Here is a 16,304-nt window from a genome sequence, read left to right on the forward strand (position 1 = left end):
GTGCAGTTCCATTTCTGTCAGACACACATGGTTACACTTGGTGTGCACTCCAGAGGGTGTACATATAATATACTGTACACGTGTGTGGTCCATTTGGTACTGTGGAACAGTAACAGGTCTAGGTTAAGACCCTTTTTAATTTTTGTCTCAATTCCACGAGTTAAAACCACTAACAGATAAAAGTAAATAACATTGATTATCTTCTCACAATAGCAGCAGTTAGTTATCAAAGTTGTTGTGTTGGATGCAGGAAAAATGGGCAAGCGTAAATATCTGAGTGATTTTGATAAGGGACAAATTGTGATGGCTAGATGACTGGGTCAGAGCATCCTCAAAAAGTCCAGGTCCAGGTATTCCCAGGATGCAGTGGTGAGTACCTACCAGAAGAGGTCCAAGGAAGTACAACCAGTGATACATCAAGGTCATGGATACCCAAGGCTTACTGAAAATGGAGAGCGAAGGCTAGCCTGTCAAGTCCGAGCCTTCAAAAGAGTTACTGCAACTCAAACTGCAAAGTCTTGGTGCCAGATACCACAGTACGCCTTCAGAGGTCTTATGAAGTCCATACCTTGATGGGTAAAAGCTGTTTTGATGACACACGTGTGCAATATTTGGCAGGTAGTTTTAATGTTATTCCTGATTGGTGTGTATAATCATGTGTATAATTATGTTTATTTCCTGTAAGATGTTTAAGTTCCCATTTTTGGAAGGAGGCTCCATTAACATTAAGAGTGAAATTTCAAGACAGAGACCTTGAAAACACAACGAATGGCTTTTTACAGCCGTTACAACCTACTGTAAGTGATAACTCGTCTTGCAGACTTTTCGCAACATTTAATGCAACTATACATGTATAAAATGTACAGCACATCATTCTTAATTAGAAAAAAATTGTAATTATTGGCACACTTCTGTAGTGTAAGAGGATTAATTTGACACTTTGGCATATGCTGATATAGATAATGTATACACTGTATATGTACAGGTTTTCTGTAATGGAGTCTTAGTTCACTTTTTTTATTACATACTTTTTTTTTTACACTTTTTCCCCACCTAAATATCATTTTCTATTGCACCATTCATGCATATTCTTTCTTTGTAATATACTCTTCTGGATATCTAAAATCAATGACAAAAGTCTGTTTGTAATGCTTCTGTCCTTCCTCATACTGTAAAAAAAATAAGTCTATAAAACATAAAAAGGAGACAATCCAGAATTATTACTGATCTGGGACCTGCCAAGTTGCTACTAATGGTTGCAGGTCTGATATCAGCCCGTGATCAGACGAGGCTTTTATGGCCGGCTGCTCTCGGTTCTCTTGTCCAGAACCCCAGGTGGAGAATGAATTATTCACTTTTATCCAATTTCCATCCAAATGGAACTGCAGCTGTGGGTGCAGATTTATTCTGACAGTATCAGTAAGGCATATACACCATGCTTTCTTCATTATCTCTCTCACATACACACACACAGTGACATATCATCTTAATAATAGAAACAATGTCCTGGCTGTTTGGAATGAAAAAAAAACCGATATGGACTTGGATAATAAAGCACAAGTTCGGTCCATGAGTCGCTGCAGAACAAAGTGTTCTTGTCGTTTGGTATCTTTTTAATGACTTCCAGCTCTGTGTGGTAAAGTCCAGTTACAGCTTGTTAAGCATCAGACGAAAGAGCATCCTCTAGCCTGCTTTCAGATAAAATAGATCAGCATCAAACTTCCTTTAAACAGCTTTGGGCTATTGGAGGTGCACTGTGTGTCAGGGTTCGTTAGGAGATTTCAGAAGAGGATGGGAGATTAGAAAAGATGCTGATAGACAGAGACAGAGAAAAAGATAAAGAAACCACCAAAAACTTGAGCTCCTGCCAAATGCTCTTCCTCCAGTTCCCAGTGGGATGATATCGCATAGCCACTTCACGACCCATGTGTCTAGATTCCTCTGAGGCCAACTGGCAATTACGTTAGCATAGAATGCAGGCCAAACAACAACAACATAAAAAATGCTCAGAAGACCCATGGCTGATGCTGTTATACATCAAGCAGAACCAGATGATGTGGATTTAATCAGTATTTTGTAACGCTTGAGTCAAAATGCATCCTGGGTAAATTTGACAACAACGAGGCAAAGCTATGACTTTGTAAGTTGAAAATAAGAGTGGTGTTTGGACCTCAGATTGATTCACACACAAGTCTAATAAGATTTCCTCGATTTATTAAAATTGCCATCAAAATTACAGTGTTCATATACCACCCAAAACATCATACAATACATTACTTAGTCATACAGTATGTAATAAAGTAGGAAAAACCTGGACATTTCTTTGGACTGTTCCATAGTTTCTCATCGACAATGAGTCATTGAGAAAATACGACCTATTAGATGTGTATTGCAAAGACATCCTACAAGAAACATGCAATAGTCTATATTACTATAAATATATAGAATTCATACACACCACAGAAATTAGGCAGTGCAGGGAAAAGTTCCAAACCACAATTGCCTCCACTCCTGGAGCAAACCCCTAATCAGACATAATAAAAGCAGCGAATAACTCCAAAAGATCTATGGAGACAAAACCTCCACCCCAGATTACAGGAAACAGAAAAGCTCAATTATTCTACCACTGGGAAATGACAAAATGAAAATCCCATGGGAAAGTTGCTTTGACATAGCCAAGCTTGGAGCAGTAAAGTTTCTGAAAGCATGTTCATTTTGGCACTTTCTTTGCAAAAGGTTATTAGTTTTAGTCATTTGCCTTGAAAACTGTCCATTCGTTTCCTTGTTGCACAACAAAGATGCACAGTTTTTCCAGAAGAGATGTAAGGACTTGACTAGCTGAAGAGGTTTGTACAGTTGTCAGCCTGCACCATGGAGGTTATTGTCACCTGCATTGTCGTCTGGTGTCAAATCCTAAATTTTGTTTCTGTCTCTGACCTTGTCTTGAGACTTGCTGAGACTGACAGAGACTGACTCATTTTCCCTGATTGTGTTCACCTGTTTCTTGTTTCCCCTTAATTAGTTTGTGTACTTTTCCTGTCCGGTTGGGGATGTTGTGATTTTGCCATCAGTACCATCAGTTTCTCGTTTGCGGTTTTTCTAGTTCTGTTGATCTGATCCTAGCCACTTTTCTTTGTTTATTATTATGGACTATTCTGTTTTCATCCTATCTGCATGTGTGTTTCCCTATGCTATGGCTTATGAATTGCTCATCGATTCACCCAAAAAACTTACGTCCGTTTCATCATTCTCAAAAAACTTGATGGAATCAATACTGGTTTGATAGGCAGTATAAGAGAATTAGAACCAAATGCCTTTTTCTGACAGAATAGCAATTGCTCACCAGGCAGACATAAAATCCATTCACACATCAGTTAAACCCTTGATCTGGAAAACAGATCATTCACACAGAGTAATCTGCACAAGTTTGCATTAGATGTTGCAATGACCTCTAGGTTTCTTGAACAGTAATTTCTGTGGGCTTCTTTTATAGTACAGACGGAGACCACAGAACCACCGCAGTGGAATATAAATATTCAGGAGCAACTGCATTGCCTTGTGCTATTAGAAGTCAAAATCCAGAGGGATGATAGTGACAGGCAGTTGCCACAGAAATTCAGAGAAAGCGCCACATCCCAGAACTCTGGATTGGTTATCAAGTCTTAGAAATGAAGGCTTGAGATGCTTTTCAGTCATCAGCTGCCAGGTACCAAGTGGTTGGGGTAGGTCCTGACAGACTTAATTAGGACACAAGTGTGTTGTGTGTGGAGACTTCTACATTAAGAGTGGCCATTTGTCAAGGCACAGTCTGGCATAGACCAATGGTCATGAGCTTGTGGAATTAAGTTATGTATGGTACATCATGTGCACTGGACAAGTGACGATCCATACTGCTGCACCTATAACATTTATAACATGCTGTTCTCCCCCCAGTGGTAGAGTTAATTCTGCTTCTGTCATGTTATACTTCCTGGTCAGACTTTCAGCAGGAAGACTAAGCCTTGTATTATGTCATCACAGAGCTACCTGAAATTACTTCCTGAAATTGAAAGAAAATAACTGGGAGAATGGAGAGGATTAACTTTCTGTATAAGATACATTTTCCGTAGGAGTGGGTGGCATAAATAAAACATTTTGTGGGAGCTGGTAACATTGGTCAAATTTCTGTGGGAGCCACTGGGAATGTTCAGCTTTACTCCTGGAGCAAGGGGTGTGGGATTGGTGGGATTCCAAATTTTCTGTGAGTTAGGGGAGATTGGTTAAACATTCCATGGGAGGAGATGTTGGAAATGTGGATTGGTGGAATTTGGGCATAGGTTAGATTTTCGGTGCAAGCAAGAGACAAATTAAACTAGACAAATTTTCTGCTAGAGGGGGTAGGATTGGTCAAACTTTCAGCAGAAGTGTTCAGAAATGTTCAAACACTCTGCAGGGTTTAGTCAAGTGTGTGTGTTGCAGTTGGTGGGATTGCTCATAATTCCTTCAGGGGCCCATTGGATTGGCCACAACTGCTTCTGCAATGAACCAGATTGGTCAGAATTCTTTTAGTAGCAGAGAGCAATCTTGAACATAGAAATAAAACAGTCCTGGACACAGCTCCATAGTCCACTAAAGGTCTAAAGAGTTTGACTAAGACAACAGAGAATGGATACAGTCCGGTAACACAAAATGTGTTTAGTCAAACTACAAGGAGGAAGAGTGTCTAAGGCAGGAGTGTCCAATCTTATCCATAAAAGGCAGATGGGGTGCAGGTTTTCATACCAATCAAACAGGAGCCACACCTGATTCCACCTGTTTAATCAGTTGATCTTGGCTTGCAATAAAATCAGGTGTGGCTTCTGCTTGGATGGAATGAAAACCTGCAACCACACCAGCCCTTTCCGGAAAAGTTTGGACACCCCCTCGATGCCCTGATGCCCAGAGCCCCAAAGAACTGGAGATAGTTGTCTATGTTTTCCAGTACTAGAAAGATAATCATAAATCAACAGAAAAAATCTGTCTCCTCTTTTCCAGTAATTAAAACTCAGGTGATCTGGTCACCTTACTTTGCTACTTTGTTGTTAGATCAATTCAGAATGAACGTCCATAGCACAAGGTCCAGGAGAGCATATTTGCCCTGCTATGTGTGTGGGAAGAATTTTTCTTTTATTCGTGTTTGACTGGTACAATGGTAGCTGCAAGCATAAGGAATTATGTATACAGCATCCAGCAGTCAGGGAACGGTTTAAATCCCTACATAACATGATTTACAAGCCATGGAAGAGAAGATATTCCATAACATGACACCAAAACAACCTAATACATTACATCTAAAGCCCGATGTAATGCATCACATGGTATTGATCCAGCATCTCGATGTAAGATCCCAGTGGCATAGAACCACTTTAGGATTCTCTAAATTTGTGATGGTTAGTTGTTCACCTTTCATTTAATCTGTGTCAAGATTATAAAAGCATACAACAACCATAAAACAATGCTCAGAATTAAGATAAATAGCCATGAAAATGTGAAATTGGTCTAAAATTTGCTGTTGCTAGCATTTTCTTTTTCTTTTAAAAATATCATACATATATATATATATATAAGTAGTAGTAAGCAAAAGAGAAAACACTTCGGATCATGCTGTTATTGGAAAACAATCAACTTCTGAGTAGTAAAAGTAACCCTGGTTCAAGACAGATCACATCACATCACATCACTCTTTATCATTCTGCATTCTACCACCACATCATATATTTTTTTTAAAACAGCACATTACTCTGTTTTATTCCTTACATATAGATACTGCAGTCAAAAGTCCATGACTTATACAAACATTTTATATTATATTCCATCTTTCTGGGAATTCTGACTTCTGGGAATTTGGAGAACAACACTTATCTTTTCTAAGCTTTTTCATGTTTTCTGTTTATATGTTGGCCTACATTAGGGGTGTTGAAAGTCTTGTCCTAAGGCTAACATGATGGCCAACATGCTGCATTTTTCCCTTTCACCTCATGATGGCAGCAGACTGTGTTAATATACTTAGCTAAAATGCCAGAACCAAATTAATTTTGTGCCAAAAGATTAAAATAAAATACAAAGATCTACAACTTCCAATAATTAGCTGCATTTTTCATTATCTCTTTCTATCTCTCTCCACATCTCTCTCTGTCTTCTTGCTTTTGCTATTGTTGTTTCTTTCTAAGTTTTGACACATATTTATGGACAGGCAAAAGGCGTTCACATTATATTTGTATTAGTCAACTGATTCTGGAGTGGGAGGTGCTCTGAAAGTGAGCCCCACCCACTCCATTAATGGTGGAACTGCCTTTAACAATGGCGAAACAAACAGAGCCAGGTGCTTAGAAGCACCAGGGAAGCTGTATTGTAGTTGCATTAAAAAGCCAAAAGTAATAACATGAGTAGACACTAAATTGTTTGTATATACAGTCACAAGTCTTAAATATCTTCATTCTATACAGTAAAATTACAGTTATCATTAGCTAAATTTTCTGGTTCCATTTCAAAGGTCTAGGTCTTACAATCTCCCGCCTGTAGATGGCCAAGCATCATCATCAAGCCTCATCATCAAGTTACCTTTCAAAACTGCTACTAAATGGGATGGTACGAAGATAAATAAAACGCATCTATTAACAATTCAGTAGCTATTCAGCTTTTTAAAGCAACTGCAATACAACTGCTTCTGAGCACTCCATGTCAAAGGCAGAGTCACTGTTAAATTAGGCATGGTTAGATTTCAGAGCCCCTCCTACTCCAAAATCATTTGACCAATAGACATTTTAGATGATCGCCCTAGGCACGCCCACTCCATTAACGAATGAAGCTGCCCCTACAAAAACATAGGAACATTTCAAAGATTTGACTGCGACTATTTGCAATATGTTGCTTGTGGAATTTATTTTTTATTTAAAACAATTGTCACAAATGAATATGCATATTTTTTTCTCTCTGACCACACTTGAAAATTTATTAACGAAACCAAGAACAAGGCTAGTTTCCCAAGAATCAGTTTGGGAAGAAAAGTTTGTACACCCTCAAACATAGTGTCTCACCGATGCTGCTTCATCATTTCAAGAACAATTTAGAATAGTGAAGAAAATATATAAATAAATTACATTAAAAATAAACATTAGTTAAAAATGTGCACATCACTTTGCAAATATGATGATAACAGTTCCTAACCCAAGCTCAAACCCCTCCCCCCACCCTCAATCATCTGAGCTGTGCAGCTTTTGTCACATTTTGTCACACCTACATTTAATTATTTATTTATTTTTTAACATCTAAAAAAATTATATTTTATCCAGAAACCAGCAGGGGTGCAAACTTTTGCGCGCTGGCTTGTCTGGCGCATAAAAGATTCATTGATATACTTTTTTATCCTAGTCAGAGAAAATGCAGATCCAAAACCTTTCCAAGGAACACTGGACATCGGAATACACACACACACACACACACACACACACACACGACACCTTACGTGCAGTTTTTAGGGGTCCAAGCACTGAGTGCTTGTTATTTATTTGTTTATTTATTTATTTTTATTAGGTTACTATTTAGGAAAGCATGAATAAAAATGTTTAGATATTGTAAGTGTCTGTGTAGCTAGTGCAAGATGAGTAATGTCAGTCTACCCTGCAGGAGAACCCAAGCACTATGCAGGATGTTTATAATTATTACGTCATTCCACCCTGGAGAGACAGAGAGAGACCCAGATGAGTCTACGTCACGGATGAAAACAACTAATGCAGGAGAATGCTAGAAGATCCAAAAAGGAGAGAGAGAGAGAGAGAGAGAGAGAGAGAGAAGCTCAGAAGAATCATCTTGCACGTTTTTCTTCATGCACGTTTGGCATAAGATATGCGACTCAACGCGCGCGTGGCTGACTGTTTACATCATTCTAGCGCACAACAAACTACACACAGCTACATAAACATGCATCTATGGAATGCAAACACCAGTATAGCCATTGCATCATCACCACCACCACCATCACCATCATCACCACCACCACCATCATCATCATCATAGCGCGTGCACGCAACCCCATCTGCAGCCTCATAGCTGGGTCATCATCCTCCTGTTCTCCAGAGCAACCCACCCACCCACGAGCTTTTGTTAGTTTTCTCACGTCAGCGGAGCAGACCGAGACGCAGGACCGAACCGAAACCTTTTCCTCGAGCATGCATTTCTTCTTTTTCCTTCTTCCTCCCTTCTTCCTTCGGTACTCACCGGCTCTAAAGAGCGCCGCTACATCGGCTCCGTCCTTACACACGTCCTCTCCTTCCCCCGAGCTCATGGCTTCCTCAAATCACGATTCAGCAAAGAGAAATAAAATCTTCCTCCAGTTAAACGATTTGAAAAAGAAATAATAGTGGTGAAGTTTAAATATATATATATATAAATCCCCTTTCCTTCTTTCTTCATTGCGAAGAGAACCAGGTTGTCCAGAGAGCCGCTCGGTCGCGCGCCGAGCCCCGACCCTCCATGTTGGTTCGAGAGAATCACCAATGAATCGGTTCTCTGTGTTTGTTAACGGATCAAAGGGGAATCGTTTCGCATGCGCTGATAACGAATCAAATAGCATATACAAAGCTGCACGCGACCCACAATAATCACCATAACACTATATTGTTGCTTTCCAATATATCATGGCGTGTTATTATGGGCCTCTGTTGTCGACTAGAATCCTGCTGAACATCAGATCAAGCATGAGTCCTTCTGGAAGACTTGAAGCCATTTTAAAATGCATTTAACATTTAAAGAATACATTTTTATTACATAAGCTCTTCCATCCTTAATACCCATGTTACATTGTGTACCTTGTATACATACACTGTATGCACAAAAGTCTGTAAACATCTGACCAACACACCCATATACAAAATGTTGTCACAAAGCTGGAAGCAAACAATTTACAAAGTGTTTGTATGTTACAACGTAACAAATTCCCTTCATGAAAATAAGAGGCTCAAATGATTGAATGAATGAAATGATCCAGAGTTACTGAAGATGATTGAATGAATGAAATGATCCAGAGTTACTGAAGATGATTGAATGAATGAAATGATCCAGAGTTACTGAAGATGATTGAATGAATGAAATGATCCAGAGTTACTGAAGATGATTGAATGAATGAAATGATCCAGAGTTACTGAAGATGACTGAATGAATGAAATGATCCAGAGTTGCTGAAGATGACTGAATGAATGAAATGATCCAGAGTTACTGAAGATGATTGAATGAATGAAATGATCCAGAGTTACTGAAGATGATTGAATGAATGAAATGATCCAGAGTTACTGAAGATGATTGAATGAATGAAATGATCCAGAGTTACTGAAGATGATTGAATGAATGAAATGATCCAGAGTTACTGAAGATGATTGAATGAATGAAATGATCCAGAGTTACTGAAGATGATTGAATGAATGAAATGATCCAGAGTTACTGAAGATGATTGAATGAATGAAATGATCCAGAGTCACTGAAGATGATTGAATGAATGAAATGATCCAGAGTTACTGAAGATGATTGAATGAATGAAATGATCCAGAGTTACTGAAGATGATTGAATGAATGAAATGATCCAGAGTTACTGAAGATGATTGAATGAATGAAATGATCCAGAGTTACAGAAGATAAGTGGTCGCAATTCAAATGAATCACATACAGCTTGATTCACTTGATTCGTTCAAAAGAATCAAATCGGCGAAATGACTCGTTATTCCCTTTCACTATAAGGGAAAAGGGGTTGGGTTTAAACAGAGGGTCTTATGGAAGAAGTCTCTACACACACGCCCAAGAAAGCATCATTTTCATTTTTTGCTTAACAAAAGCACCATATTACCTGACTACTGGCCTCCATGTTAGGAATTTTGTGAAAGGGTCATAATTGAGCGTTAAGTAAAAAAGAAAAATCTGCAGTAATTAGAAGAATAAAATAACATTAAACAAATCTTGTAAATTGTCAAGATGCTTTTATTTTGCATCTATTAATCGAGAACTAAGCGGTGTCAAAGACATTTTGTTAATTGATGCAATTTTAGTTTATTGGGGTTTGGACAGTATTTATTACGCTATCAAATATCGCCCTCTATTGGTAAGGATTAGAAATTACATACTACGCAATATACAGAGTAGATCACTGATTCACATTGAATTCCATCACAATCAGGACAATTCCATGTTGTTTCTATTCTTTAACTATTTATTTTGCATTCTTAAATTCAGGTCAGTTTATTCTTCAAGCTGGTTATTAGCGCTCTCTCTCTCTCTCTCTCTCTCTCTCTCTCGCTCTCTCTCCCCCCAACACCCCCACCCCCCACAGACCTTGCGCGTGCATATCCATGGCAACTACCAACAACATTTTGGGCTCGAGCGCGAAAAAAGTGCGTAGCTGTGCTCGTGCAGTAGTCTATGGATCAGGAATTAGAGCAAAATAAATTAAAGGGAAAAAAAACAGTTTCAGTCATTTTTAGTACATTTAAGAATTAAAACTTAGGCAAGTTTAGTCCAGTGTCCAGGGTGAAAGGATGGCGTCCGCTGTGCGCTCGTTGAGGTCGAACCCGCGAGGACGAGCGACTCAGCCCGTGACCACCGGAGAGAGCATCCGGGACTTACAGGTGAACATTCTATTTATCTTTAACGTTCAATAGTATTGTACATGCGGGACATTTCCAACAGAAAGACACTAAAGTTACATTAAAAAATGATGGTCTGTCTTAGTGATCCTGTCTGTCTGTCTCTGTGTGTTTCATATGTGTTTTATCACAGTTAGTATTTTAGGTTTTTTTTTTTTGGGGGGGGAGGGGGTTCATATAGTTAAGAATTTCTCAAAAGTTTCAAGTGAACCTGTTATAACAGAAGTACTCTATTACATGATTCAGCATAATGGGAACCTTAAATAGGAGAAACAACAGGAGAACCCTTAAGAAACCTTCAAAAAACAGATCTATCTATCTATCTATCTATCTATCTATCTATCTATCTATCTATCTATCTATCTATCTATCTATCTATCTATCTGTCTATCTATCTATCTATCTGTCTGTTTGTCTGTCTGTCTGGTCTCTGTAGAGGTGTCCAAGTCAGAAAAACACCACTTTGTGTGTATTACTCACCCTATTCTTAGATATTGCAGCACACATTATTTTATTGCCCCATGTTGGTTTCTTACTTTTATTGCCTCCATGTTGGTCATCTACTGTGGCTTGGTGACTTCTGACAGTCTAGTGTCTTTGTCTAGATTGACACCAGCCACTCCCTCAAGGGTACAAGGTGTAGTACACCGGGTAATATGTGTGGTTGCTGTTTCTTATTGTCGCTAGAGAGGGCTGTATGTTTATGGAGGGATTTACCCTGTGGTCCTATAAAAGAGAAAAGTGGTCATGCTACTGCTTAAGTATTGGCTGTGATAGTTCTGAGAGTCAGTAGAGGACGTACTGTCATTTCCGCTCCAGTGTGTTTCGTGGACAGAGTTACTCCGTGGTGGATTTCACTTCCTTCCATTTCCATTAATCTCTACAATACAGTAAACAAAATCTAACATTTCTCATGCAGTTAAAGAACAAATGTTCTCTGCATCTTCATTCTGTACACACAAGCCATTATTATGGTAAATCCATCAGACTCTGTAATGCACACCTCAGCTTTCCTTGTACACACTGCTACAGCAGCTCCTTCTGTGGACTCTGTGACAAACCCTTGTATAGCTGTTTCACTGTCATCAGATGTCACTTCAGCATTGTTCTATTGCCTAGATGCTGAGTCGCCGTTTTGAAGGACGCTATTTTCGTCTAACTCTCACTCTAATCTCTCTCTAATCACTATAGTCTGATAATATTATTTGCCAATCACCATGTTGCAGATCTCTTTCTCTTGCTTTGGTGTAAAAACTGCTACACCAGCATGACATAAACATCTAGTCATTACTTGCTGTAACTGGAATAATGTAACTGGAAGATTTTCAGTACAGAGTGAGTATATACCTGTTTTCCCAGAGGAATATATGGATAATTGAAGACACCATGGAGTGGGTCACTGTGGAGCAGTTAAAGACTGGTTAAAAATTTTGTCTTGGACAAGTCTGAGTCTGTGTACTCTAATATACTACAATCTTCATCTTACCACACCACCACCACCACCACCACCACACATCCTTACTCCTTAAGTACAGAAGCTCCATGGTTCATCTGTTATAATTCTGGTGCAGTCTATTACACCTCCTAGCATAGAGGCCTCTAAAAATCATCCAAATAATCTTTTCATGTACCTTGCAAAACAGTTAAATCTGTAGTATACACTGACCAGGCATAACATTATTGACCACCTGCTTAATATTGTGTTGGTCCCCATTTTACTGCCAAAACAGCCCTGACCCGTCTGTTGGATCAGACCACACGGGCCAGCCTTCACTCCCCACATGCATCAATGAGCCTTGGCCACCTATGATCCTGTTGTCCACTGTTTCTTCCTTGTACCACTTTCAATAGATACTGACCACTGCAGACCGGGAACACCCCACAAGAGCTGCAGTTTTGGAGATGCTCTGATCCAGGCGTCTAGCCATCAAAATTTGCCCCTTCGTCAAACTCACTCAAATCCTTACGCTTGTCCATTTTTCCTGCTTCACACATCAACTTTGAGGACAAAATGTTCACTTGCTGCCTAATATATCCCCCCCACTAACAGGTGCCATGATGAGGCATCAGTCTTATTCACTTCACCTGTCAGTGGTCATAATGTTATGGCTGATCAGTGTATATTCGTGATGAGCAGCATCATGTAACATAACCAGAACTTTACACATGATATTCCACATGAATGCCCCAGGCTCACAGTTTTATTTGTTTTTTTTATGTCTAAGACTTTCTGTAATGTATGTGTAAAACTTTTTTTTTTATCACAGATAAATTTTCTTTCATAAACAACCTACAGCATGTGCAAGGTAAATATGAAATATTGAGGTAAATATCATAAATAATAATTATTAAACAGCACTTACAACTACACTAACTTGAAATTTGATTATGTAAAGATAATTCTTCCATAATACCTAAAAAATTGCATCATTATTTTGGCATTAATATGCAAATCTATTTTTTATCTCATGCTTGTTGTCCATTGTCAGTTATTAAACATGTAAATTTTAGTCACATTCACTAAACATAATGAGTATAAAATATAAGGAAGTCCCAGATCATGCAAAAAAAAAAAAAGGGATTGTATATACCTCTTCTGTTTGTAGTAATACTGTGATACTGTCACTTTGGAAACAAGGTACAACCCCATCACCCAAACTACAGACTGGAAATAAAATATTATTAACATTTTTAGTAAATCATTCATCACTCAATCATTTTGTAAATCTTCACTTGATATACAAAAGTTTTGAAACACTGATTATCTGCTTACTTGTATATGATGATTACCTGCAATCGTGCAAACGCATTCGTGATGCAGCTCATTTGCATGTAGTGACACTCCCACAATATTCCATAAAAGGTCAAGTACACAGATAGCAAAATGTGGGGATTGAACCTTCAGCAGGACATATCAATTAAACCACTGTGCAAAGTTTCAGACCCAAATGCAGGATTAAAACAGACAAGGCTCTTTATTAAGAAAAGAAACAACCCGGGTATCAGAAAGAACACACAAAAAGCAAGACAGAATAAACTCAAAATATGCAGAAATCAAACAGGTGTCACAATACACTAGCCAGAAACCTGATAAAGAAAAGCACTAGACTAGACAGGTAAATATAGGGCAACTGCTCAGGAGAAAATAGTAAACAGGTAAGGGCATAAAAGGTAGGGAAACAGATCAATAGATCAGGTGGGACAAAGCACATGTGACAAAAAACAAAATCTAAACAAAAGCACATAACAAAGGCAAAAAATAAACAAGGCATAAAAAACAGTCCAGCCAGAGCGCCGTCTGGTGGTCAGTCCAAGCTGTCCCTGACACAGACACAGATTGGATTTAAATCTGGAGAATTTGGAGCCAAGTCAATTCCTTGACCTCTTTGTCCTGTTCAAACCATTTATGAACAATTTGTACAGTATGGCAAGGTGTATTATCTGCTAAAAGAGGCCACTGCTATTAGGGAAAACCCTTGCCATGAAGGGGTCTAGTTGGTCTGCAAGAATCTCCCTGTTTAGGTAGGTGGTACATGTCAAAGTAACATCCACATGAATGCCAAGACTCAAGATTTCCCAGAATCACACTGCTTCCACTGGTTTGCCTTCAAGATCTGCTATTTCGGACAACCCTGTAATCTAGCCATCACAATTTAGTCCTCAGATCCTTACGCTTGCCCATTTTTCCTTCTTCCAACATATGAACTTTTGGAGAAATGACTGTTCACTTGCTGCCTAATACATCCCACCTCTTGACAGGTGCCACGGCAACAAGATAATCAATTATTTTTTTTATTATTCACTTCACCTGTCAGTGATTGAAATGTTATTTCTACAACTAATAATAAGCAAGAACTAACTCTTCTATGGCTAATGCATGGGCTTGTGTTGGCTCACCTCCTTTATTTTATATCGTTTTTCTTAATTTCAATGATATAAAATTACTCGTTTTCACAAAATGTTCTCGACGGCACTTTTAGCCCCGACCTTGTGAACTAATGATAGAGATGCCAACCCACTTGTGTTAGTTGCTCTGGAAAAGGACATCTGCTAAAGGCTATAAGCGTAATAGAAATTTAAGCCTTTTAAACTCAACAGTATATCACAGAGGTAGCAGTAAGTGCAGTAATCCATACAAAGTACACCATATCTAGTGAAACAAGCTGGGATTTCCATTAGTTAATCTTAATGAATACCATATTCAGTAACTATTATGATTTGAACTCCACTGGCAGTCCTGGGATTTGAGCCGATCACCGATATCTTCTCTTTAATTGTTGTATAAGAATATCAGGTTCATGAACATGATGCTGGCGACCACTAGGGGGTGCTCCTTACACATTAAACAACCTGTTTGCAGCCCTGGACTAAAAAACAGTCATTGTTTTTGCTAAAACCTGACACTTTACTTTTAAGTGCCTAAGTGATATCAGTAGGATTTCTGCCTGGTGGCCTGGATAAGTTTAGAAAAAAATAAAACAAATACAAACAAATACAAGTTTAGACCAAAATGCTGTGCTTTAATAAACCATTATCATATATTTTTTTCTAAAATTATGTTTCTAAACTTGTCTAGGTTTTATGTAAAGCACAGATTAGGTATGTAAGGAGCCAGCTAAAGCTAGCCAGCTAGCTAAAAGTGTTTTCCTCATGGAGTTCCACTGGTTTACCATTGATGTGCTAGCATAGAGTATTTTTGAGGTGAACTGGACTAAATTGTTTTGACTTGCTACAAATTTCATAATTCTATTTTAATGAAACTATGTTTTTTATTAAGATTCTAAACTTCTAAAAGTAGCCAATTTGACAAACTTGCCTGTAAAAATCAGTCTATTTCAATAAGACGCTTTTGTGTAAATTGCTAGCCTGTAGCTAAAGGTATTTTCCTCACAGATGTGCCACTGGTTTAGTTTTGCTGTGCTAGCATTTTTGTGGTGAACTGTGCTAAATTGCTTTGACTTGCTACAAAGTTCAGAATTCTTTTGTTTTCCTAAAACTATGCTTTTATTAAGCTTCTAAACTTGTCTAGGCTTTTTGTGAAGCTCCGATTAGATAATTGAGGAGCCAGTTTAATAAACCTGCCTGTAAAAATCAGTCTGTTTTAATAAGATGATATAATTACTAGCCTGCTAGCTGCGTGTCTTTTCCTCACAGAGCTCCCCTGGTTTAGTTTAGCTATGCTCATAAACTAAATTTCTGAGTACATCTGGGGTGAAGTTTGTTTTGATTAGCTAAGTATTTCTTTGTGACTCTTGAGAAGTGTATCAATTTACTTTTGAGCATTTCTTAAAAACACAAAGAGAATTCTACAGGTTTAGTTTTGATATGCTAGCAATGTGTGGTGAAGTATGCAAGTTTATCTTAAATGCAGATTGAAAAGAATTCCGCTAATTTTATTTTCACATACTAATTTATCAATGTACCCTTTGAACACATTAGTATTCCTGTATTCTGTTAAATTAATCAGTGAAATCTGTCTTTTTATTGATTCACAAACGTGCTCATGAAGGATCTTCTTTTTTTCCCCTTTAGGATGATGGATCAAGGCAGTATTTTGTTTGTCCAGATGTTATGTGCATATGGAAATGTGCTTGTTGATTCATTCATCGTGCAGTTGCCAGCTGTGTGCTAATCAGCACACCGGCACAGTTAGCATCT

At 38.3% G+C, this 16,304-nt stretch overlaps 2 protein-coding genes across 5 annotated transcripts in view; one reads left to right on the forward strand and one right to left on the reverse strand.

The window, feature by feature from the left end:
- The window catches only part of triob (trio Rho guanine nucleotide exchange factor b), a 107,909-nt gene extending 99,418 nt beyond the window's left edge, over positions 1–8,491 (reverse strand). For all 3 annotated transcript variants that reach the window (XM_058392956.1, XM_058392942.1, XM_058392963.1), the window contains exon 1: positions 8,236–8,491. In XM_058392956.1, coding sequence (XP_058248939.1) covers positions 8,236–8,302 — 67 coding nt within the window. In that variant the 5' untranslated portion in view covers positions 8,303–8,491. The remainder of the gene's footprint in view (positions 1–8,235) is intronic.
- Positions 8,492–10,390: 1,899 nt separating this feature from the next.
- Positions 10,391–16,304, forward strand: part of dnah5 (dynein, axonemal, heavy chain 5) — an 86,172-nt gene continuing 80,258 nt past the window's right edge. For both annotated transcript variants that reach the window (XM_058402298.1, XM_058402308.1), the window contains exon 1: positions 10,391–10,628. In XM_058402298.1, coding sequence (XP_058258281.1) covers positions 10,539–10,628 — 90 coding nt within the window. In that variant the 5' untranslated portion in view covers positions 10,391–10,538. The remainder of the gene's footprint in view (positions 10,629–16,304) is intronic.

The sequence above is a fragment of the Hemibagrus wyckioides genome, linkage group LG01 (assembly GCF_019097595.1).
Source record: "Hemibagrus wyckioides isolate EC202008001 linkage group LG01, SWU_Hwy_1.0, whole genome shotgun sequence".
Lineage (NCBI taxonomy): Eukaryota > Metazoa > Chordata > Actinopteri > Siluriformes > Bagridae > Hemibagrus > Hemibagrus wyckioides.